Below are 25,385 nucleotides of genomic sequence, written 5' to 3' on the forward strand. Positions count from 1 at the left end.
CATCAGAATTTATGGCGTGGAGATAGCTCTCCAGCTGGTGAAGTTCCTTTGAGGCGTGGTCACAGCGGTAATGCCAATTTGCGCACAGCAAGCTCCCAGGGTCAGGTCTCCAATCAGCAGCAACGCCCCACGCTTCACCACCCTCTGCGCCCTTCCAGGCCGGGTGTGCTGATCCCAGATGCAGCAGGGCCTCAGCCCCTGAAGGTGAACACCAACGAGCGCAGGAGAAGATGGGCAGGGAGGACCAGCCCCCCACCCCCAGGGACCCAGTGGCTTTTTGCAACATTAGATGCCGTGTTCAGGTAAAGTCTTTTAAAGGTGTCAAGTCTTTCAGCGGGAATAGCGAGCGAGTGAGTCAGGAGGGTAACGGGGGGGAAGCGATTGGATGGGTGATGGGAGCCGGTAGTCGGGTCACAGGGAGTCGGGTTGGGTCAGGGAGGCGGGTCGTGTGGGACGGTGGTTGGGTTGGTGGTTAGTCGGGTCAGGTCGGTGGGGGGGGGTTGGCAGTTGGGTCAGGTTGGGTCTGGGGTTTGTGGCGGAGGTTAGTTAGGTTGGGGGGAGGTGCGGTCAGGTTGTGGGGTTGGGAGGGTGTGGGTGTGCATAGTTAGGTTGAGCAGTAGGGTAGCTGGGACAGGCCGGGGGTATAGTCGGATTGGGGAGTCAGTTGGAGCAGGTTGGGGGTGGGGGGGGGCGGTAATCAGGTTGGGAGTGGTTGTCAGATCGGGTTGGGTAGAGTGTGCAGTTGGGGGTTGGTTGTGGTGTTGGGCTGAGTTATGCTGTTAACCACTGAGTTACACCAGAGACTAAATTGTGTAACAATTCTAGGGTAAGTATCCGGGTAATTAGTGCGTACCTAGCCCAAGTCTCTGACACTGAAACCAATATAAGAGACTTTTGCATAGTGCCCTGGACACCACAGATCAGCCCATTGGAAGTTTAAACTTCCCGGGTAATTACAATGCATGTGCAGAGGTCACGACTTCCGAGGGTCCCAATGAGCAACAACAACTTAAGTTCAGTGCATCACTGCTCCCGATAGCAGAAGATCTGGTCCAATCATTTTCTCTGATGTTGACTGAATTATAAATATTGGCCAGGACACTGGGGATAACTTGACTGCTCTTCGATATAGTGCCATGGGATCTTTAATGTCCCCCTGAGAGGGCAGATAGGGCCTCAGTTTAATGATCGCAAAGCTCTTGAAACCTTCAACAACCAGTCCATTATAAATTGGAGTGAAAAGGGATTCCCTCACCCAATGATCAAAACTATGGATGTAGAGCTTAAAAATGACCTAACTGCCCATGAGCCAGAACCCCTCAACTGTTGGGGGTGAGGGGGGGGATGCACTCAGCTAGGGGTCTACAGAAGGTTTTAAGGGGTCCGTCAAAGCATGTTGTCTTGTCAGAAAGAAATTAATACCAGGAATTAATATAAATTTAAACTGAACAAACAAGTTTTGAGATAGAAGCAAAATACTGTGGATGCTGGAAACCTGAAACAAAAACAGAAAATGCTGGAAAAACTCATCAGGTCTGGCAGCATCTGTGGAGAGAGGAACAGAGTTAACGTTTTGAGTCCAATATGACTCTTCAGTGCTCTGAAGAAGGGTCCTGCTGAGTTTTTCCAGCATTTTCTGTTTTTGAAACGAGTTTTGAGTGCGCGCTTCTTGCAATTAACTCTGTAAATCCCGCCCTTCCGGTGGTGTTGAATGGTCAGTTTTGTCCGTTAAAGGAGTGCCTAGGGAGGTGATTGACCAGAGCAGCTGTCACTCAAGAGGAGTGAGCTGTTTCCAGTGAAGAGCTGTTGGGGAAGTGGCTTAACTGTAGATTGTTACTCAGAGACAGAGATTGTCGCTGGGAAGGAGCCTTGTTTAACTAGTGATCTCAGGGAACAAAGAGAAGATCCTAAAGGAAAATGGAGGAACAGTTTCGAGAAATTCAACAGCACTTAAACTCCATTGAGGAGAAGCTTTCAACATTGGAGAAGGAGATTGAACTAAAAGGCAAGCTGATATATGTGAAGGTGAGGAATTGTACTGTGGATCAGTCCAGTGGCACTTTACACAGTCACAAATTAACCAGCGATTCTTTTTGAAATGAATGCAACACTTGCTTAATGATTCACAGCTGATGTAAAGCAGCCGGCTTGTCTATTCCTGATTGTCACTGATCTGACCAAACTGCTGAATCCTGGGAATGCCCGGAGCCCAACAACAACAACTTGCTTTTATTTAGCACCTTTAAAATATCCCAAGACATTTCACAGGACTGTTATCCAGCAAAATTTGATACCAAGCCACATATTAGTACAGGTAGCTAAAGGCTACAACGATAAGTTTTCAAGGATTTGTGAGAGCTGGAGAGATTTAAGGGGCAGTTCCAGAACCTGCTAGAGGCACAGATGCTGATGATTTTTCTTTATTCTTTCATAGGATGTGGACATCACATTTGTTGCCCATCCCCAATTGCCCTTGCTTGACCATTTCAGAGGGTAGTTAAGAGTCAACCACATTGCTGTGGGTCTGGAGTCACATGTAGGCCCAGACCAGGTAATGACAGCAGATTTCCTTCGCTAAAGGACATTTGTGAACCAAATAGGTTTTTGTGGTCACTATTACTAAGACTAACTGAATTCAAATCCCACCAGCTGCCATGGTGGGATTTGAACCCATGTCCCCAGAGCAGTAACCTGGGTCTCCGGATTACTTGTCCAGCAACGTTACTACTACACCACCATCTACCAGGATGTGTAAGAGGCCAAAATTGGAAGAGTGAAGAGATCAATTTCAAAGTGAGGGGCAGGAGGTTTAGGGGGGATGTGAGGAAAAACTTTTTTACCCAGAGGGTGGTGACGGTCTGGAATGCACTGCCTGGGAAGGTGGTGGAGGCGCGTTGCCTCACATCTTTTAAAAAGCACCTGGATGAGCACCTGGCACATCATAACATTCAATGCTATGGGCCAAGTGCTGGTAAATGGGATCAGGTAGGTAGGTCAGGTGTTCCTCACGTGTCGGTGCAAACTCAATGGGCCGAAGGGCCTCCTGCGCTGTGAGATTCTATGACTCCATTATCTCGGACGATTGTAGGGGCTGGAGCAGGTTCTAGATACAGGAAGGAGAGGTGTGGCCGCAAAGTGTTTAGCAAACCAGCACTAGCAACAAGGTTCACCTTAAGTGAGTAAACTAACAATAAATGTAAATATAGATATTGTTTAACTGTGTAACTAATTTTTATGCAGAAAAACACTCCTTGTGTCACAGGGGGTCAGTGGAATGTTTATAACACAGGGGCTGAGGCCTTGGAGGCAGAATGTTTGACCACTCTTGCACAAATCACAAGGGACTTGCAAGATTGAAGTTTAACCCAGTTAGAATTTTTAATTTAGAGACCTCAATTACAGCTTCACGTTGTTTAATTCCAGCCACCTCTGTAGACGCACCATTTAGTTGGATAGGCTGTTTTTGTGTGTCAGCTGTTAATGTGCACAACATACTCGATAAATTATTGTTCGCAGCCTGACTCATTCACCAGGAATCCCCCCCTTCTTGAGTAATCCTGCCAGCTGCTGCACATTATTTGCCAGCAGACCTGCAGTAGTGGGAGGTTAAAAAGTGGTTAAGACACTGCTCTGGGGATCAGCCCAGATGGAAGCTATGGAATGTTCACAGACACCCAGTGCTTTCAAAGAAGGCTTAGACAATATCAATTTCTACATTTGCATGTCTTCCATAAAATGACAGACAGCAAGCTTAATGGTTGCTGGGCAGTATTCTGAAGAAGAGCAGGGGAGTTCTCCCCAGTGTCCTGGCCAATATTTATCCCTTAATCAACATAATAAAAAACATTATCTGACCATTATCACATCGCTGTTTGTGGGAGCTTGTGCAGGGGGTGGTGGTGTGTGTGTTAGCTTCACCCTCTGACTTCTGAGCGGTCCGAATCGCTCCCACTCCCTGGGTTCTAGACTTTGGACTTATTTGGGGGTTGTGACAAAGTGCAGCAGCCAACTGGTTTTGGTGCAAGAAAAAAAAAAACCTGGGTTTATTGAAGTCACAAATGAATTTATAACATTAGGATTACACTGAGATTACACAGACGTACAAAGTACACTGAGTTAAGAATGGGGAACACACGGCATAACGAGGGAAAATCACGCTACTAATCCCCTTACCCTTGCCCCACCCCCAAAACCTAACTAAATTGAACTAGGAGAGGTCAGGGATCATGCTAACCAACCCAGGGCTCCTTGACAGTTCGAAATCCGGCCAGGTAAGCCGGTTGCGGTTTTGGGGTACGCTCTTTGTGTCCTCTGGGGCCTGCTATCCCCATGTGGTCCTGGTCTGTGGAATCTGCGAAGGTTCTTCTGTTGGGTGGAGGGCGCGGTTGTGGGTGGTCGATCCTCGTGGAGGGCTGTGGTTGCGGCCTTGTCTTCGGTTGAGCCTGCCACCCCGTGCCCCTCACCTGCGGGCCTGCAAACCTCCAGATCTCCTTCCTCTGCTTGGTTCAGCTCCCTCTCCCTGCTTAAACTCTGCTTCAACTGTTCCAAAACTGCTCACCCTTCAAAGACTGCCCACCCCCTTCATAACTGGTGTTATACTGTTTATTTCGAATTTCTTATCTGAAACCAAACCAAGGTTAGTTCTTTGTCTGATTTGGGCTTTTTCAGGTGATTGTTGTCTCGTTGTTTTTAATGTGCTCGCATGATGCTTATCGTTGTCTTCCTGTCCCTGTAACTAGTTTTGAACTGAAAGCCATTGTATATGTGGAGTATAGATGGACTCGCATAATTGCATTGATTGCTGCCTTCCTGCCTTAGTAGTTAGTAGTGATTATTTAGGCAAGATTTTTATGAGCTTTAGTTTCGTGTAAGATGAAGTCTTCCTCTGGGGTGATTGTTTTAAAGGGAAGAATGCATATTCTGCCTCCTCTCGTTGTCTGGTTACAGGCAACAATCCACACTGCACTCAACAAGCCCAGGCATGTCCAGTCCTCGGCCTTCATGGGCTGCTGGGTTCTACACTTAACTCAGCTGTTGGAACCTCTGCCATAAAAGTCTAAAAGTCATATCCTTGTTGATGATATGAAAAATGTGGGAATTTTGAGAACCCTTCAGCCCCCCCGTGATACTTAAACCCTTGCTTCAAGTATCATACTGGAAAAAAACAACAAAATTCCCGACCCTCCATAGTCAATCTTCCCCTGTAATTACCTATCTAAGATCTCATGACACATACGTTCCCCATTCTTTAAAGTGTGCTGTACGTAAACATGCAGAGGCAAAATGCAGTTATTTACATCCAAACACTTAGAGGGTCCAACACCCCACTTGGTGCACATACATCTTTATTAAAAAATACAACACATAAAAGTATTTCTTAAAAATAACCGAACACAAAAAAAACCAACCTTTATTCAGGAACACCAAAAAAAATATATGAAAGGTTCAAACAGGTGTCTCTCTCTCCACCTTAGCATGATGCTTCTTCCGGGTCCTTTTGTTTTGGAACTCGAGGATTTTGCCTTTTCTCTTGCACTGAGAGCACAACAGGTACAACACTATTCCCAGCCGGCAAACCACCAGGATGTAGGAAGCCATTCTGACCCATGAAGGGACCTCTATGCTTTCGAAAATGTCCCACCAGGGTGAGACTGTGATACCTTGAATCTCTCCCTCTATCTCCTGTGTTTCCTGTTCCAAAGTTTAGAAATACTTTTGAGATAACTCTACAGATTTTAGTAGTTTAGTGAGATGTTCTGGTAGAGGGAGAATTTTGTAACTGAAATGTGTGACAGAGCTCTGCAGGTTGGTAATGTTTTCCCTAACAGTGAGGTGAGCAGTGGAGGGTTCAGGAATGTGGACAATCCATTCCTGGGCCACTGGAACTTCTGCCTCGGGTTTAAAACAAAAACTGCTGTCACTTACCGGACACCGGATGTGCTGTCCAAGCTGGTAGTGGGGCGCGCTTGTGGTGACACAATATGTCCCACCCCCTATATATGCTACCTCTGGGGGAACATGGCCTTGTGCCATTACCTCTATGGTACAGTTTATAAGCCATGCACCAGCAGTTTTAAACCCGCACTGTGGTCTGGAATAGGTGTTCAATTGCTGGGGACACAGTACTACGTGTGCACCCCGGCTCCGGCACCCAGAGAGGTCTGTACCTGTCATCATGTGCTCCCACTTTATGATGTAAGGTGGGGCCACTGCAAACCGGACGTGTGCCCCCACTTGAATGACTCCAATGTTCTCCACCCTATATACCGGTGCAGGTCGGGCTGTCCCATCCATGTCCAGCATCCTCACTACCATACCCATGATGGTGTGGTTGGAGCGCCCACAATCCACTGGGACAGGGTAGGCTTCAGAGGTTGGGCGGACCTGACACGGGCTGAGTGAGTTCTCAAATGGGTGGAGGGCTGCGAGGTGCTTGTTGCTGCTCCAGGAGGGGACTAAACCTGGCTTTAAATCCTCCAGGTTGCTGCGGCCCTTGCCCAGTAACCGTGCCCCGTACAGCACACACACCTCATGCTGTGCAGCCTGGTCTGGTGCATTCCTATCCTCTCGAATGAGAACATTCACTGTTTTGGCGTGCCTTTCTAACTCAGCAATAATCTCCTTGAAATGGACCATCATGGTCTGGTCCTCGGGTAGCTCTGAGCCTATCCCTGTGTTCTCCTCTGTTAAGGTTTATCGTAATTGTGTTTTTAAACTGTTTATTTGTGATTGCAATTCTATGTCATCCAGACTGTTTATCACAGAGGATCCTGTATTATACGCTGTGAAAACATCATTCCAGGTTCCCTGCATTGCTAAAGTACTCAGTGTGGGTAGTGTCCAGTTCTGTTTTGTCTACATCGGCAAAATCGAGCTTGTAGAATTTCCTGAACGTTTCTCTTAACAGGGCCTGGTGTAGCTGTTCTGTCTCCTTGGGGCACCACTCAGGTCAGTCCACCTCCTGTGAGGTTCAGAATCACGGAAGCTACCGCGTAGTGTACCCCCTGGTATAGCACCGTTTCGGTCGGCACTAGTACCAGCCCATTCCCTGGTCCCTTGGTGGTGGCAGGGCACTTCTCCATATGTGTCCTTACTCTCGGGGCCGTGGGCAGAGGCCTTTGGGCGCGTGCCACGAGTTCAGTGGCCTTAACTGAGGCTGGAGAGGGTGGGGTTATGCAAGCGTGTAGGTGGGAATCCCGTTCCACCCCCTTCCCCTTGTCCAGCCAGACTGCGGAAAAGATAATGGATACGCCCGTGGGGCAGGTCTTCCGTGATCCCCACATGTAGACATGGATTCTCTGTTCCGATTTCCACCATTTGTCCCAGCACACGCTCACCACCACACCCCCCCCCCCCCACCACTCCCCCCGGCGGTTCCCGGTAATGGTCCGATGGGCGTCGTACCCCCAGTCACTCCCAGTCAGCTGTACCGTTCCCCCGTGTCTCTGCTCAGCTTCCTGAGCCACCAGCACCTTCCCAGGGGAATCTGTCCTCTGCAGGTCAGGCACACGCGTTTCCCCTCAGTGACCCCGACCCGTGGTTGGCCACAGCCTGTTGGGCTGGGGCAGTTCAGGGAGGCTGCCCCCGTAGATGAAGCCGGCCTGACTGGAGTACTGGCTGGAGTTAGGTCCCAGCCGCTCTGGCCATCTCCCTTATCCCTACCAAACGACTAATGAACACCAAATTAAATCAGCCTCAGAGCGGAGCAACTGCAGCAAAGCCAAAGGAAACATCGAGGAAAAGGCTCTCGCCTTACGTCTCGCATCCCCCCTGGGTGGGAGGGGCTGTGGCACCACCAGTTCGCACACTCAGTTTGAATGCTTTGAAGCTCATTCGTTCGTTCTGGCAGCCCCCCCCCACCCCGGCCTGTCGTTTGGGGGTCCCATGCCACAGCTCGGTGTGTCTCATTGTAAGTCCGCCCCTTGTAACCCAGTCAACAGCCAGCAGCATAAACGGGAGTCGAAAAGCAGAATACAGAGGTTGCTGGAAATCTGAAATAAAAACAGAAAGTGCTGGAAAAAAACTCAGCAGGTCTGACAGTGTCTGTGTAGAGAGCGAGAAACAGAGTTACTGTTTCAGGTCTGTGACTCTTCATCTGAACTAGTTGTTCTGTTTTTCTACTCGTATTATATTTTGGGTTCATATATTGAACTATACGGAAATGAGAAGCCTGCTTAAATATGACGGGGGGAAAACTGCAGTCTTGAAAGGTCTTACTTATCTGATACAGATCAGTTTTTTGAAAGTGGTGCTACCTGGAACGCCCTTGTTGGTGAAATAGACCTTGATTGGCTGTGGGCTGGTCTTTGTTTAACAGTGAACTGCTTTCAGAGCGATTTCTCTCAGTTCCCTTACTTTTTGGAGTTAGGTAAACCTGTGACCAAAAGTATATTCAAGAGACTCCAGTTTCAAATATCAGGAGTGTTGGGCCAGAGAATTAAAACAATCGGTATCCCTCTGTTGAAACATCTGTCAAGAAGGACAGGGTAGGGTTGCTAACCCTCCAGGAATGGCTGGGAGTCTCCTGGAATCGGCATCGATCTCCTGGTGGCTTTTAAAAGTAATCCGGGAGATTTTAAAAGACCAAACGTTCATTGTTTGTATCTGTCGCCAGGAAAAAGGTGAACAAACTGACGACATAAACATAAATTCAGGTGGCTAGGATTGTTTCTGTACATTATCTTGGGAAAGACACAAATTTCTGAGATGATATAATTCTCCTCGTTCGTGCTTAGAAAATCTCAGATCAGTAAACGTGACCGAGCGAGCTCACCAACAGGGACAGACCCAAGCTGGGCCGACGGGGTGGAACCACTGTTCTGTGCTGCTGTAGCACTGTGGACTCGGTTCGTGTGCTGAACACATCCGAGTTCTGCAAATGGTCTTAGGGCGGAGCAGGGCTCTGGCAGTTGGTGCCGCAAGTACAGGCGCGAGATTAAAACAGTTTAAATGTCAACATTTCAAGCACATCTCAGTTCAAGTAAACCTGTTGGAGGCGAGATAGGTAGACGGAGCTTTCTGTATCCATGTTAAGATCTGTCTGTTGGTTAAAGGCGCTGGTTTAATTATTCATATCACTGAATTGGGAAGACAGTCCGAGGACTTTTATAAAGTTTAGCATCACATCCGTTGCGGTTGTCGCGAAATTTGATGCTATTATAGTAATTATGGTTTTATTTGTGGGTAATGTACCTTTAAGAATAATATTTGTTAGGAGAGATCACATGATCTGTAGTAACCAATAGGAGAGTAGTGCGGGCTACCTCAGCTGTCAGTGAAGAGTTAGAGTTGGAGTTGAAAGCACACGTATAGTTGCTGCTGAATATACTGTAAATAAACTTAAAGTTTCTACCCAAAAATTGTTTGCAGACCAACTCTATCACTATTAGTACATCTCGGCCACCCTGTAACAAACTGGAGATGAGGATAAAACAGGATCGAGCAGAAGAAATCAAGTTAAGAAATCGGCACTGTAGCTCGCCCTATGATTATAAGTAGCAAGCTCCATTAGAATTGAAGAAGTTATCCTCTCTCAAAATACCACAATTTGGGAGAAATGATCATTTTGAACCAGCCACAGATGATTGGTCTCAATTCATAGAATGTCTCACGTTCTTTTTTCAAGCAAACGAGATTACAGGGGAAGAAAGAGATGAGCGATCCTCTTGAGCACTAGTGGGAGCAAAACCTGCAGTCAGTTTTGAAGTTTGATGGCACCCAGTGTCCCAGACTCGAAAAATTTCGATGAATTGTTGGACCTGGTGAAGGGTCACTTTTAACCCAAGTCCTCAGCCATGCTGCAGAGGTTCAGGTTTAATTCATGAAACAGAGCCCCGGGTGAGACAATTGCATGCTGAATGGCAAATTTAAAGCAGCTAACAGGACATTGTGAGTTCAGTGCGATTCTGAACGACATGCTCAGAGCTCGGTTAGTGTGTGGTGTTAAACAGGACACTGTTCAGAAACGATTATTGTCCGAAGTGCATGGATTTCAAGAAGGCGCTAGAGATAGCGCTGGCCATGGAAAGTGCAGTAAGAGATTCAAAAGCCATACAGGGGGCGCAAAATGGCTCCGTCCTCTACATCGGGTGGGAAACCTCGGCTGAAAGTGGCGTGAAAGAGCGAGACTCCGCCAAGAAGCAGGAAACAGCCTTCGCAGCAGTGAAATTGAAGAATAATTTTAATAGAGGTGGAAAGAATCAGTCTTTTAGCGACTGGCAGTTTAAAAAAATCGAATGCTACTATTGTCACAGAAATGGATATACGATGAGGCAGTGCACGGAAAGATTCAAGCAGGCTTGTAAACAAAAGAAGAAGCTAAATGAAATCTACAATGTAGAAGGGCCTGAAACAACAACATTCTGACATTTACTCGTCATTTAATCTGAAAGCTGGAAAGACAGAACCGATATTTGTCACAGTGAAGGCAACTGGCAAACCTGTTAGAATGGAAATGGAGACGGGAGCTTCCACTACAGTAATTGGGGAACAAACCTTCAGATATTTGAATAATGGTGAACATCAATTAAGTTTAGAAGAAACAGCTGCCAAGCTCAAAACATATATGGGTGAAGACATTCAAGTAAAAGGCATAAGCAGAGTAACTGTCCATTATGGAAGCCGATCAACAAAGCTCTCCTTGCTGCTGGTAGCAGGTGAAGGGCCAAGTCTCCTGGGGCGAAATTGGTTAAAGGAGATTAAGTTAGAATGGGCTGGAATTTTCCAGTTGAGAGCAAGTGGGCTACCAGGGCTACTTCGAAAGTGTGCTACCATCTTCAAGGACGAACTAGGGAAAATCCAGGGCCTAGAGGCCAAGATTCATGTGGATCTGGAAGCAACCCCTCACTTGATGAAGGTGAGACCGGTGCCATATACCCTGCGAGAAAAAGTTGACACTGATCTGAACAGACTAGAGAAACTGGACGCTGTATAACCTGTTCAGTTCTCAGAATGGGCGGCACCCATAGTCCCCATCTTTAAACCCGACCAAAGCGTGTCCGAATTTGTGGAGATTACAAACTGACAAGTTAATAAGGCAGCTAAGCTAGACAGGTGCCCCATTCCAAAAGTCGAAGACCTGTATGCCAAGCTGGCAGGAGGGACAATGTACACAAAGCTTGACATGAGTCATGCTTATCGACAACTAGAGTTGGATAATGCCTCCTGGGAATTTGTCACAGTTGATACCCACAAAGGATTGTACCAATATACACACTTGCCTTTCAGTGTTTCCTCATCTAGTGCTATCTTTCAGAGAACAATAGAAAGCTCACTGCAGGGACTGCCCCAGGTTGTAGTCTATTTAGATGATGTATTGGTGACAGGATTCATTTGGCAAACTGAGAAGAAGTCTTAAAACGTTTCTTGAAGCTGGAGTGCATTTAAAAAAAGAACAGTGCACTTTCCAAGTGAGGGAGCTAATCTATTTGGGTCACCGGGTAGATTCACAGGGCCTCCACCAGTTGAGGAGTAAGTGAGAGCCATAAGAGGCACCTGCACCAAAGAACGCCTCAGAGCTCAAATCATTCCTAGGAATGATCAACTATCATGGGTGGTTCTTACCCAATTTGTCTACAGTGCTGCCCCTCCCTGCATTCTCTACTCAAAAAGAACCAATATTGGTCTTGTGAGGCAGCCCAGAAAGAAGCTTTCATAAAGGTGAAACAATTGTTGCACTCGTCCATTATGTGCATCGTGACCAGATGAAAGAATTGGTGCTGACGTGTGAAGCATCTCCCCACGGAGTGGGAGCAGTGCTCTTTCATCGGATGGATGATGGCACGGGACAGCCAATAGGTTACGTATCAAGAACGCTCACCACAGTGGAAAAGGGATACTCACAGATAGAAAAAGAAGGGCCTATCCATCACCTTTGGTGCTAAGAAATATCTCAGAATGGTTACAGTGTAGAAGGAGGCCATTTGACCCATCGTGTCTGAACCGGCCCTCTGAGCATTTTAACTTATTACCATTCTCCTGCCTTTTCCCCGTAACCCTGCACATTGTTTCTATTTAGATAATCATCCAATTGAACCTGCCTCCACCACACTTCCAGGCAGTGTATTCCAAACCCTAACTACTCGCTGTGTGAAAAAGTTTTTATTCACCTCGCATTTGCTTCTTTTGCAAATCACTTTACAACTGTGTCCTCTGGTTCTCGATCCATTTATGAGCAGGAACAGTTTCTCCTTATCTATCCTGTCCAGGCCCCTCATTATTTTGAAAACTTCTATCGAGTCTCCTCTCAGCCTTCGCCTCTCCAAGGAAAACAGCCCCAACTTCTCCAATCTTTCCTCATAACTGAAGCGTCTCATCCCTGGAGCCATTTTCGCAAACCTCTCCTGCACTCTCTCCATTGTGTTCACGTCCTTCCTATAGTGTGGCGCCCAGAACTGTACATAATACTCCAGCTGAGGTCTAATCAGTGTCTTATATAAGTTCATCATAACCTTCCTGCTCTTGTACTCTATGTCCCTATTAATGAAGCCTAGAATACTGTATGATTTAGAAACAGCTCTCTCTACTTGTCCTGCCACCTTTTAATAACTTGTGTATATATACACCCAGGTCTCTCTGCTCCTACACACCCTTTAGAATAGTATCCTTTATTTTATACCGTCTCTCCATATTCTCCATACCAAAATGTATCACCTCACACTTCTCTGCATTGTGCTTCATCTGCCACCTATCTGCTCACTCCACCAATGTGTCAATGTCCTTGCCAATGTCAATGTTACACTGTCCTCCTCACAATTTACAATTCTCTCAAGTTTTGTGTCATCCACAAACTTTGAAATTGTCCCCTGCACATTAAGATCTAGATTAATTATATATATCAGGAAGAGCAAAGGTCCCAATATCGACTCTTGGGGAACTCCACCACAAACCTTCTTCCAGCCAGAATAATACCCACTAACCTGTTTCCTATCCCTCATCTAATTTTCAATCATTAGTATGTACGTGGCTGCTATTTTATAATTGTTTCAGACCACAAATCATTGCCAGGATTGTTTAGTGAGGACAAAGCTATACCACCCATAGCCTCAGCAAGAATACAACGATGGGCCTTAATTCTGGCAGCATACGAATACACTTTCATACACAGGCCTGACAATCAAATCGCAAACGCTGATGCCCTTAATCGTTTGCCTTTACAAGAAAATGATGAGCATGTCCTAGTTCCACAGGAACTTGCTTTACTGTTACATTTCTTAGATTCCTTGCTGGTCTGTGCTCGACAGATCAGACTGGACAAGTTGGGACCCAGTCCTATCTCAGGTACGAGAACAAGTGCTTCATGGTTGGTCACAGGAGCCTGTATCTGATGAAATGAAACCGTACTTCAACAGAAGACATGAAATAACCAGCGAAGATGGCACCTTGTTATGGGGAGCATAAATCATAGTTCCTCAAAAGGGAAGGGAGCCACTTTTAATTGAACTACACAGTGCCCATCCAGGGATTTCCTGAATGAAGACCATAGCACACAGCTATCAATGGTGGCCAGGGATGGATGGCTAAATAGAGAGTTTAGTAAAGCACTGTGTGCAAAATGAGCACTGCAAAAGTTGCCGGTGACAGCTCCGTTACACTCATGGGAGTGGCCAGGTAGACCCTGGGTGTGGTTACACATTGACTACGTTGGACCTTTCCTGGGAACAATGTTTCTGCTCATTGTCGATGCCCGTTCAAAATGGTTGGGACATATATGAGGTGAAGTCACCAATGTTGGCCACTACAATTGAGAAACTATGTCAGAGATTTGCCGTTCTCGGACTACCAGAAGTAGCCGTTTCCGATAACAGCACGGCATTTACAAGTGCTGAGTTTCAACAGTTTATCAGCCTCAACAGTATCACTCATGTAGAAACTGCACCGTACCCACCCTTCCTCAAATGGCCTGGCCGAAAGGGTGGTTCAAATGTTCAAGACAGGTAAGAAAAAGCTAACTGGCAACTCCTTGGCAACCAAGCTAGCAAGCTTTCTTTTTCATTACAGGACAACCCCTCACACAACAACAGGTATCACAGCTGCAGAGTTATTGTTGAAACTCCATCTCAGGACGAGATTGAGCTTAATAATGCCGAATTTAATGGGGAAGGCTGAAAGGAGTCAGGGAAGCCAGAAAATTAGGCTGGTATCGTCGCGAGAGGAAATTTACCTTGAGATGGTTGGCATATGTGAAAAACTTCAGGGAAGGACCAAAGTGATTATTGGGTGAAATAAGTGCGGTGACTGGGCCTCTATCTTACCACGTGGAGGTGAAAGGCCGGATCATCCATAAACAAACATGTGGACCGTTTAAGGAAGAGAGAGACAAATCACCAAGATTTGGTTCCACCAGTGATCATGACCGGGCCTGGGTTTCCTGTTGAAGATGCTCAACCCAGCACAGACATGTCTGATGTTCCTATAAGAGTTGAGGATACAGAACTGCAAATCCCCACCGAAGCACCTGATTATCAGGCAACTCTGGAGAAGGAGGTTCCTGACAAAGAATCTGAAGTTGTGGATCTGCGATGTTCCACACTTACCAGGAAACCACCTGAAGGACTGAACTTGTAAATTCCTTACCCAGTATAAATATTATGCTGTCTTGAAAAATATGTACTTGTAAATATAATATGTATAGATAAATTAAAGGGGGAGGAATGTAGTAATTATCTTTTTATTTAGTGGGTAATGTACCTTTGAGAATAATACTTGTTAGGAGAGATCACATGATCTGTAGTAGCCAATAGGAGAGTAGCACAGGCTACCTCATCAGTCAATGTAGAGTTAGAGTTGGAGTTGAAAGCACACATATAGTTGTTGCTGAATATACTGTAAATAAATTTAAAGCTTCCACCCAGGAACTGTCTGTAGATCAACTCTATCACTAACAGTACAACTTGGCCATTCTACGACAACTGTGAAGCCAGTCAGCTCAGTGTAAGTGTCGTTTTGTTTGTTGTCTTCTAATCTTGGGGCATGGAACACAACTCATGTTGGAAGCCAGAATTAAACATTTAAAAGTCCCCCTAGGTAGTTGTTGCAGGGCAGAGAAGGGAGAAACCGAAAAGGGGAAATAAATGTCAAAAATCTGAATCCAGGAGAGTGGCCAAGGTGAGTGGGGTGAGATGGCAGCTGGATGAGTAATTGGGCCAGTGAAGAAATCCAGTTTTCATGCCACTGGCTTTCCATAACATCTCGTCCATCAATGTATCCCAACATGTCCAGCCTGAGTTGGCAACCCTTGGGCGGAACTGAGTGTGCATTATAGACGGTTAAGAGCAAAATAGGAACAGCCATAACTGTCCAGTAAAGCAAGTGTTGGAAAATTACAGACTTCGTATTCGGTGAGACACAAGTCTGAATTATAAACTGGAGCTTCAGAGTAGATCTGGTCAGAAAAATGGTTACTGTTTTTGAATAATTCATTTTCAATTAATAGCAGAACATAAATGTAATTCTCTGCGTTGCATTTGCGAAATTCCCATGATTCACCCTCCAGCTATTCCCAAATGTTTGTCCGAATTGTTCAGGACTGTAGAAGGTAGCATGTGGCTTGTTGGTGCCAATCTGGCATCAGTCAACTTGACCCAAGATGCGGTTCAGTTCACACACACCATTTAATTGGGTTCAGTTCAGACACACTGCCTTTATTATCAAGGGGGTTGCCAAGAGTTTTGAACATTTGTGCAATTTGTATCTTTGTTCTTTTAAAAACGATGAAACACTGAGCAGTCCCAGTGACATGGTCTGATTGTTCTGTGTGAACCTTGACTATCGATTGCATTCAACCAGGATTTGTGAATTCTCGATTATTTGCTAGTTTCCATCATCCACTGCCCAAATCCACTCTATTACGCTGCACGTAGTGGGTCCCAGCATCACCACAAACCTCTCGTCAAACTCATAAGAGTCCCAGCTTGAACCAAGCCTCCTGCTTATGACACAGAAACAGGAAATGCTGGGAAAACCCCAGCTGGTTAGGCAGCAACCATGTAGCGAGAGAGAAATACAGCTCTGATCTGAAATACAGCTCTGAAGTTCTGACGAGAGGCCACAGACCTGAAACGTTAACTCTGTTTCACTTTCTGCACAGAGGCTGCCAGTCCTGCTGAGTTTTTTTTTGCAGCATTTTCTGTTTTTATTTCAGATTTCCAGCATCTGCTGTATTCTGTTTTGTGACCTCTGTTTATGATGCTGGCTGTTGACTGGGTTTACTTGACGCCTGTTCCCTTGCTAAGGTTGTCCTGTAACCAGGAGTCACTCACTCACTGTGCTCGCATATGCCACAGTTTTCTGTTTCTGGAGAGAATAGCAGGGGTGTGGATATTAATCTGGTTGCTTTTAACGTTTGAACCATTTCACTGTCGATCTCACAAACAGGAAACCTCTGTGTGCAGTGTTCAAAAAAAACAGTTTGCAACACCTGCTTGAAGGGCACTGTGTGCACTCATCTGTTTCAGATCATTCAGCGCGTTGGTATTTTGTGTATATTTTTTAAAAACGTCCCACCCCTCTCTGCTTCCCTATCTCACTTTCCTCCTTTAAGACGCGTCTTAAAATCCTCCTCTTTGACCAAGCTTTTGGTCAGCTGACCTATTGCCTCCCTCTTGTGACTCGGTGTCTAATTTTATTTTATAATGTTCCTGTGAAGCACCTTGGAAGGTTTCATTACGGTAAAGACGCGTTGTAAGTTGTCAATGTTGTTGACACTGTTTCTAGAATAGATTGTGTTCCACTTGACCGTTTGTTCCGATTAACTAGTCGAGGGAGGACCCGGGGCCACAACTTGAAGCTGTACAAAGCCAGACCTAGGTTAGATGTCATAGCAACCTCATTACCACACAGAAGGAGACCATTTGGCCCATCGAGTCCATGGGAGGAATTTTATGGCCCTGTCCCGGCAGGGGATGGGGCTGTAAAAGGCGGTGAGCAGTTCAAAACTCCATTGACTTCGGCGGGACCATTAAAATCCCACTGGCGTAAAACTCTGCTCCATGTTGACCCTCTGTAGAGCAATCCACTTAGTCCCATTCCCTCGCTCTCTCCCCGTAACCCTGCAAGTTTATTTCCCTCGTGTGTCCATCCAATTTCCTTTTGAAGCCGATAATCGCCTCCACTTCTGCCACTCTTGTGGGCTCTTTTCCCAGAGAAGGGTGAGCCTGTCTCACGTAGCTGATACGCTGAGTTCCTCCCAATGAGAGCTGCATTTGTTCCCATCTGAAGTGAGGTAAGCAGTGCAGGGAATTTAGGTCAAGTGACCTCCTGGAACGTTTTTGGCTGCCCAGATTGTTTGGAAAAGTATCTCCCAGATTTTTTTGTCTTGGGATTTTATCTGTCCCCCCCCCCCCCCTTCAGTGGGGATCACATGGCTTTGGGTGGGGCTGAGAATGTATATATTCTCATAGTAATGTATTAGAATGGTGTGCAACAGGCAGAATCAACCAGAAGGCTTTACCTGTCCATCATTGTTCACATGTTTATAAAAACCTTGATCTCAAGGTCCTGTGTAATGTCCGGCTTTAATTTTAAGTCCAGATTTTCCTTATACATTTTATTTTATTCTTTCATGGGATGTGGGCACGGCTGGCTAGTATTTGTTGCGCATCCTAATTGCCCCTTCAGAAAGTGGTGGTGAGCTGCCTTCTTGAACCGCTGCAGTCCATGTGGTGTAGGTACACCCACCATGCTGTTAGGGAGGAATTTAAATTTAATTAATAAAATCTGGAGTTAAAAAGCTAGTCTCAGTAATGGCGACCATTGTTGTACAAACCCATCTGGTTCACTAATGTCCTTCAGGGAAGGAAATCTGCTGTCCTTACCCGGTCTGGCCTACATGTGACTCCAGACCCACAGCAATGTGGTTGACTTTCAAAATGCCCTCTGAAATGGTGAAGCAAACCACTCAGTTGTATCTTTCTTTTACACAGTGTTGCGTATGATTTGGAAAGGAAGCAGATTCAAAAAAGGGAGTTAGATACCTACTCAAAAGGAAAAATTACAGGACTGTGAGGAAAGAGCAGGGGAGTGGGACAAATTGGATAGCTAACTTTCATAGACCTGGCACCGGCACGATGGGCTGAATGGTCTCCTGTGCCATAAGATTCTATGATAAATTTGCACCATTGAATTCTGTTCTGTAAAGGTCAAGCATCTTTAGCTATTAACCTCCTTGTTTTATCTCCTCACCCTCCACCCACCCGACTCCCTCCCCTGAAGATGTGCTTTTGCGCTGGGGAATTATGACATAATCGCACAGATTCCCAGCTTCACTTTGTTCCAAAACACCAGCCCTCATGAGAGTGGGCAAGTTGGTCAAGTAGGGTCTTGTGGCAGAGCCTGATTTGTCCTCACCTGTTGTTGACCTGTTTTTGGGATATAGGCAGCAACTGTTACCCACCCTTAGCTGCCCTGCGATGGTGTAGCCTTCTCTGATTTCTGCTACTCACCAACTTTTCAGCAGGCCCAACCAGCACTGATTTGAGGACAGAATCATCGAATGGCCACAGCACAGAAGGAGGCCATTTGACCCATCGTGTCCATGCTGACTCTCTGCAAGAAAATTCAGCTCGTCCCAATATCCCGCCTTTTCCCTGCAGAAACCTCCCATTTTTTTCTCTTCAGATAATAATCCAATTCCCTTTTGAAAGCCACAGTGATCCCAAACAGTGCATTCCAGAACCCACCATTTGCTGTGTGAAGAAGTCTTTCCTCATACCTAGCCAATTTTCCCCCAGCCTAGGTCAGGAGTCCTTTGAGATTAGGCAAACCCACTCCTAGCCGCAATCGATATTGGCTTTCCTGCATCAGTGCCACATCAGATACTACATTCATCATCCACAGGAGGCTGGACTTCAGGCGTATGAAGCTAAGAACATAAGAACTGGAGAAGTAGGAGCAGGACTAGGCCATATGGCCCCATGAGTCTCCTCTGCCTTTCATTATGATCATGGATGATCTTGGGCTTCAACTCCACTTCTGTCCACCCCCCCATATCCCTTGATTCCCTGAGAGACCGAAAATCTGCCTGTCCCAGCCTTAAATACATTTAACAAGGGAGCATCCACAACCCTCTGGGGTGGAGAATTCCAAAGATTCACAACCCTGCGAATGAAGAAATTTCTCCTCATCTCAGTCCTAAGCGACCGTCCCCTTCTCCTGAGGCTGTGACCCCCTGTTCTAGCTTCCCCAGCCAGGGGAACCAATCGCTCAGTGTCTACTCTGTCAAGTCCCTTCAAAATCTTTCAAAGAGATCACCTCTCATTCCTCTGAACTGTAGAGAATTTAGACCCAGTTTACTCAGCCTGTCATCATATGACAACCCTTTCATTCCCAGGGACCAGTGTGGTGACCGTGCTGCAATGCCTGTAATGCAAAAATATCCTTACTTTAATATGGAGACTAAAACTGCACACAGTACTCCAGGTGTAGTTACCCTGCTTTGTCAGGGTGTCAGCTGTGGATCAACTGATGGAACGCCTGCCTCTAAATAGCAAGGTTCTGGGTTCCAGTCCCACTCTAGGGCCTGAGCACAAAAACCAAGGCTGACACTCCTTCAGGTGAGATGTTAAACTGAGGCCCCACCTGCCTGCTTGGATGGATGTAAAAGATCCCATGGTACTATTTTGAAGAAGAGAGGTGTTATCCTGGTGCCCTGGCCAATATTTATCCTTCAATCAGCATCATAACAACAGATTATCTGGGTAATCTTGTATTGCTGCCTGTGGGAGCTTGCTGTGTGCAGATTGACTATCATGTTTCCTATATTAGAATGGTGGCTATACCTCAAAAAGTATTTGATTGGCTGGAAAGCGCTTTGAGGCATCTGGTGGTCATGAAAGTTGCTATATAAATGCAAGTCTTTCTTCTCTTTTATTGAGGAAGTGAATCAAAAGCCCAACATCTGGTGGCATTTACATGAGAGGTCACTACTGAAATCTCATTTTCTTAGAAACATTCTTTTTGCCATTCTCACTTTGTTTCTCTTTGCTTTTTAGGTTAAGAATTTAATTACGATGGGGGAGAAACACTCTAAGCCCAAACCCCACGTTGATTGTGGTAATTTCCCATTCCTTAATGACAACAACACCGTCCAGCTCATTAAAGAAGCCCACACCTTCTTCATTCTACGCGGTCTGCCAGGGAGCGGCAAGTCTACCATTGGCAGCAAGATCTCAGAAACCTACCAAGCATCCATTGCTTGTGCTTTTGCTGACCCTTTGGGGATTTCTCCCATGGTGGAGGAGGCTGAATCCAGCGACAGTTGGTACGCCAAGGTGGATGAGAAAATTCAAGAGGGCTTGAAGGAAATGAGAAAGGTCATCGTGGTTGACGACAACCATCACAATGCGGAGCGTCTGACCTACCTCATTGATCTAGCCAGAGACAATGACTATATTGTCCTCATTGTCACCCCTAAGACCGAGTGGAAAGACAACTGCGAGATGCTTGCGAAAAAAAACCAGTGGAAACTGTCTGTGAAGCAGCTGGACACCATAAAGCAGGGTTTCCAGGAACACATCATACCATACTACTTCGGCTGGTTCTTGTTGAGGAAGAGTGCCAAGGAGATGCGTGAGAAGGCGGAGGGTTTCCTGAATCTGCTCAGCAGTAATGACGAGTTTTTAGAAGAGTTCAGAACAAGTAACGTGATCTTCTCTGTGGGGTTTTTGGAGGGAGCAATGCCACATCTTAAGGGCATAGTCCTGGATGGTTAAATACTCCAAGTTTAATTATTCCATGTCCAACCTTCGCTTGGCATTAGAATCACTATTTTAATTTAGTAACTCTAATTTTCTTCCCTCCCCCTCTCCCAAAGGTGGCGAGTTATGTTCTAGACGTGCCGACAACCCTTCGGTACTTTGCAACGGTAGCCATTCCTCCTGAGTTGGTAAGCTGTTTGACTGTGGAGACCATCTCAGCAGTCCTCAGTTGACCATCCAAATACATACAGCAGAAAGGAGGTTTCCACCTCTGGGGGAGTCTAAAACTAGAGGTCAAAAATATAAGATAGTCACTGTTAATCCAAAAAGGAATTTGGGAGATATTTCTTTACCCAGAGAGTGGTTAGACGTGGAAGGAGAGTAGCTGAGGTGATTATTAGATCAAATCCATTTATCTATAATTTGTTTGGTTTTTTTTATTCGTTCAAGGGATGTGGGCTTTGTTGGCTAGGCCAGCATTTATTGCCCATCCCTAATTACCCTTGAGAAGGTGGTGGTGAGCCGCCTTCTTGAACAGCTGCAGTCCATGTGGTGTAGGTACACCCACAGTGCTGTTAGGGAGGGAGTTCCAGGATTTTGACCCAGTGACAGTGAAGAATGGCCGATATATTTCCAAGTCAGAATCTATGCCACGAGTTCATCTTCCTTGTTACAGATGCTTTGTACTTTCAGATAAATAGGTATAATTTTAATTTTTTTAACCATTATTCCTGCTTGGACTTTATTTGCATTATTAGTTAGTCTCGCTGGCCGTCACGCTCTGCTTATCTTTACCATCGCTACACTCTGGTGCTTTGGGATTTCTCTTTAGATTTTTAAAAATACCCTCACATGCAACCCCACCAGCTCACTTTTTCAGTTTAAAGCCCTGTCTGCAACCCTAGTTAGATAAAGAGGGGTAGAGCATAAACACCACCAACTGGGTGGAATGGCATATTTCTGTCCTTTCAACTTCTATGTGAGCAGAGGTTCCTGGATAGTGACCGAGAGTAGGAATATTACTGATTATTCTACTTCTCAGTCAAGGGACATAAAGACCAATTGTAGTGTGACGATCTAGCTCATTCAGCACATCTCTTTGTCTATTCGTAAAAGAAAAACCTGCATTTATATAGCACCTTTCACACCCTCAGGATGTCCCAGAGTGCTTGGTAGCATTGTAATACAGGAAATACAGCACCCAGTTTGCACACTGCAGGGCCCATGGATGAGATAGTGACCAGATCTATTTTTTTTTTAGTGATGTTATTTGACCTGGACACCCAGGAGAACTGCCCTGCACTCCCTCGAAATAGTACCATGTCCACCACTTTGGGTATGAACAGGAGCGAGTTTATGTAAAATTCCTCTCCCATGCTCTTTGTTGAACAAAGGGACTGACCGTTGACACACAGAGAATGGATGCTGGTGTCATGAGTCGCTGCAGAATAGAGAAGCTGAGCAATGCAGTAAAGGTAACTTTGTTCATTACAGATGTGCAATGGCATTCAGAAGAGGAATTCAACATCCAGGAATATTTCCAGAAGAGGCCAAGTGTGCTGCATTGTACAACAAAATTCTGTGGCTATGGAACAGTCCCAGACTGTGAATTGTACTCTTCCAGTAAGGTTGGTAATTGGTTGGCAGAGAATCTTTGTCATTCACCATTATTCGGAAATAAGCTAAGGTGATGCTAATGGATTTATAACATTTGCAGGAGTTGGTTACAGAATGGTGTCTCTTAAAGAAGTCTTCATAGTCTTCATTAGGTTAACAGCAAGTTTTTATTAACTACTTGTAACTATTTACAGATATACAGGAGCTGTCTCCATGCCAAGGCCTTTACAAGTCTCTGTACAACACCAGACTGACCCTCGGTCTGGGTCATGTGTCTTCTTACATCACTGTGGGGGCGGTACTGTACTCAGCTTCTCAGTCCCCCATTAACCCTATATGTGCCAGACCCTTATACAACAGCAGGAGCCACTTCTGTTTATGATTTTAACACCAGCACCAACTTCTCTCTCAGGGAGACCAGTTAGCATCTTCATTACAATAATCCTCCAAACTTCAGAAGCTCACCAAGCTTCCACTTCTCTGTCTGATTATGAGGATAGGCCGCCAATTTGTGCCAAATGAGGGACAGTTTTGTGCGACATGGACCGAAGTCATTCGGAAACTATTTGCAGGGCTATGGGGAAAGAGCGGGGGGGGGGGTGGGACTAATTGTGTAGCTCTACTAAAGAGCTGGCACAAGCACGATGGATCAAATGGCCTCTATCATTCTATGATTGGAAAGTTCTTGTGAGAACTGTTCTTTAAGGAAATTTGATAATCATTACTCAATGAACTGACTGGATGATCATCCATTTTAGTGGCTGAGCTAATCAGTCAGTGTCCAGTTGGGACACTGTGTAATTAAAAATGAAATGAACGGTTAATCAATCTTATTTTTGGTGGTGTGTTGTTTGAGGGCTGAATGTTGACCAAGTCACTACTCTTTGAATGGCATGGGTGGATTTTTTTTATGTCCGCCTGAACAGGCAGACAGGGCCTGGGTTTAAGCTCTCTTCCAGGAGTCAACAGCCCAGGCTCCACACAGGCTACCTCCCAGCCCTCTTCATCTAACCCCATAAACTTAACCACATATGATCTGTGTATCAGTGCAAACTGGTCAGCACACTAACAATGGAACTGTCCCCGAGTGTTGCCTTTACTGTTGGTCTAATTCCAACTGTGCCAAGTTGGGTGCTTCCCATTCTTCAGGCTGGACTACAACCCATTCTGTGAGCATAACGTTTTCTTATTTGCACACTTGTTTTGAAAGATTTTAGCTTGGGAATACAAGAGCAGAGCTCTTTAAGCTGCAGTGAAGTGCAAAATGGCAATTCGTTCAGCACTGCCACCACCTGGTTCTTATTGGGACTGCAAGGTAGTTGGTGTGCCCAGACACGAGAAGGCATTTGTTTTTCTCTCTCCTCGTGTCTGTTGCATTTAAGGGGAAGTGAAAGAGTCAGAGGGAAGAAGTAGACGGTTAAGTTTATGAGGTTAGATGAAGAGGGGTGGGACGAGACTTGTGTGGAGCATAAACACAGGCATGTCCAGTAATCTATTATGTTTGTAATCTATGAAAAAAGTATCTATATTTTTACCATCTATTTGCCTGTGGTAACTAAAAATAAATACTTGCATTTATACAGCGATCTCAAAGCACTTTACAGCCAGTGAAGTATTTTTTTGAAGTGCAATGTAGATAACACAGCAGAGCAGCCAGTTTGTGCACAGTAAGCTCCCACAAACAGCCATGTGATAATGGCTAGATAATCTCTTTTCGTGATGTGATTGTGGAATAAATATTGGCCAGGACACCGGGGATAACTCCGCTGCTCTTCTTCAAAGTAGTATCACGGGATCTTTTACATCCACCCAAGCAGGCAGATGGAGCTTCGTTTTAAGGACAGCACCTCCAAGAGTGCAGTACTCCCTCCATACTGCATTGGGGTGTTAGCCTCAATTTTTGTTCTCTATCCCTGGAGTGGGACTTGAACCTGGAATCTTGTAATTCAGAGGCTAGTGTGCTACCAACTGAACCACAACCAAACCCTAGTGTTTGACTTAAGAGAACCATTTACTTTCTGCTGTGTGATCTTGATCAGTAAGTAGTGCTGCATTCTTTTTATGTTTCCCCCATTTAGGCTGTGGCAGAAAATTATGGGAAGGCCTTCACACTGAACGTGACAGCGCTGTTTGTCACACCCAGAACAGTGGGAGCCCGTGTTCTACTGGACACAGATCAGAAACTACTGTGGCCAAGGAAGGAACTGTGTGAAGATGGCAGTGACAGCGAGGAAAAGACAGACCTGCCATTTGGCAGCAGGTCCCACATCACCTTGGCCTGCGCTCCCGGAGTGAAGTCGCTTCAGACGGGATTAGACCTGCTCAAAATTTTAAAGCTCATGAAGGCCGGCAATAAACCAGAGCAACAACTGGAGACAGCAGAAGGTTTGCTTTGCTGCTATGGCGAGGGGAGGTGGATTGTCGATCTGACCAAGCCGGTTGAAGTGAAGACCCTTTTTTCTGGTTTTTACCCAAAAAAGAAGCCCACTACTGAGTCAGAGGGGAATTAGAAAGAAACAAAATGTGAACCAGATTGTGAGACGTGAAAAGTTTTAACTGGATTACAGTAAAAGTTAAAATAGATGGTAGTGTGTAGATAACTGTGACCACATCCAAGCACATTAAGGGTACTTATTTTAACCAAAGGTGACAATTTCCTATATTTCTCAATTTTTTTATGATTGTAGTTGTTGTTCAGGTAGGACATTTTCTTGCTTCAGCTATAATGGCTTGTTATGATTCAGTATGACTAATACTAACAGTTGGCCTAGTGTTTAGTACTTAATCTTGTTTGCTTTCAGATGAGATCAGGTTATTATGGAACCAGCGTTAAGACTACTGTAGCATGCAGGTGCTATAATGTGTTTGTGCCTAAGTTTTTCTGTGCCAGCTCACGCAAGAAGTGTAGATAAGGTGAGAGTTTCTGCCTATTGTGGGAATCCACCCGATCAATTATTGAAAATGCTAGCTTACTTTAAATATGCAGCTTTTTGTTTTAATTGTTCTGAGTGGTTCTGTCATGTTGCTTTCTCAAAGATGTAACTCCAGAGTTTCAATAAAGGAGATGGAACCATC

At 45.5% G+C, this 25,385-nt stretch overlaps 1 protein-coding gene across 5 annotated transcripts in view; it reads left to right on the forward strand.

Moving 5' to 3' along the window:
• Positions 1-25,385, forward strand: part of LOC121269227 (2',3'-cyclic nucleotide 3' phosphodiesterase) — a 132,062-nt gene extending 106,677 nt beyond the window's left edge. For 3 of the 5 annotated variants that reach the window (XM_041173777.1, XM_041173774.1, XM_041173775.1), the window contains exons 2-4: positions 19,989-20,634; positions 22,188-22,321; positions 24,389-25,385. In XM_041173777.1, coding sequence (XP_041029711.1) covers positions 20,007-20,634; positions 22,188-22,321; positions 24,389-24,820 — 1,194 coding nt within the window. In that variant the 5' untranslated portion in view covers positions 19,989-20,006 and the 3' untranslated portion in view covers positions 24,821-25,385. Of the gene's footprint in view, positions 1-110; positions 303-16,656; positions 16,681-19,988; positions 20,635-22,187; positions 22,322-24,388 lie in introns of those variants that run through there. The other 2 variants (XM_041173773.1, XM_041173776.1) reach the window with 2 other exon arrangements.

The sequence above is a fragment of the Carcharodon carcharias genome, chromosome 23, assembly GCF_017639515.1.
Source record: "Carcharodon carcharias isolate sCarCar2 chromosome 23, sCarCar2.pri, whole genome shotgun sequence".
NCBI classification, from domain to species: Eukaryota; Metazoa; Chordata; class Chondrichthyes; order Lamniformes; family Lamnidae; genus Carcharodon; species Carcharodon carcharias.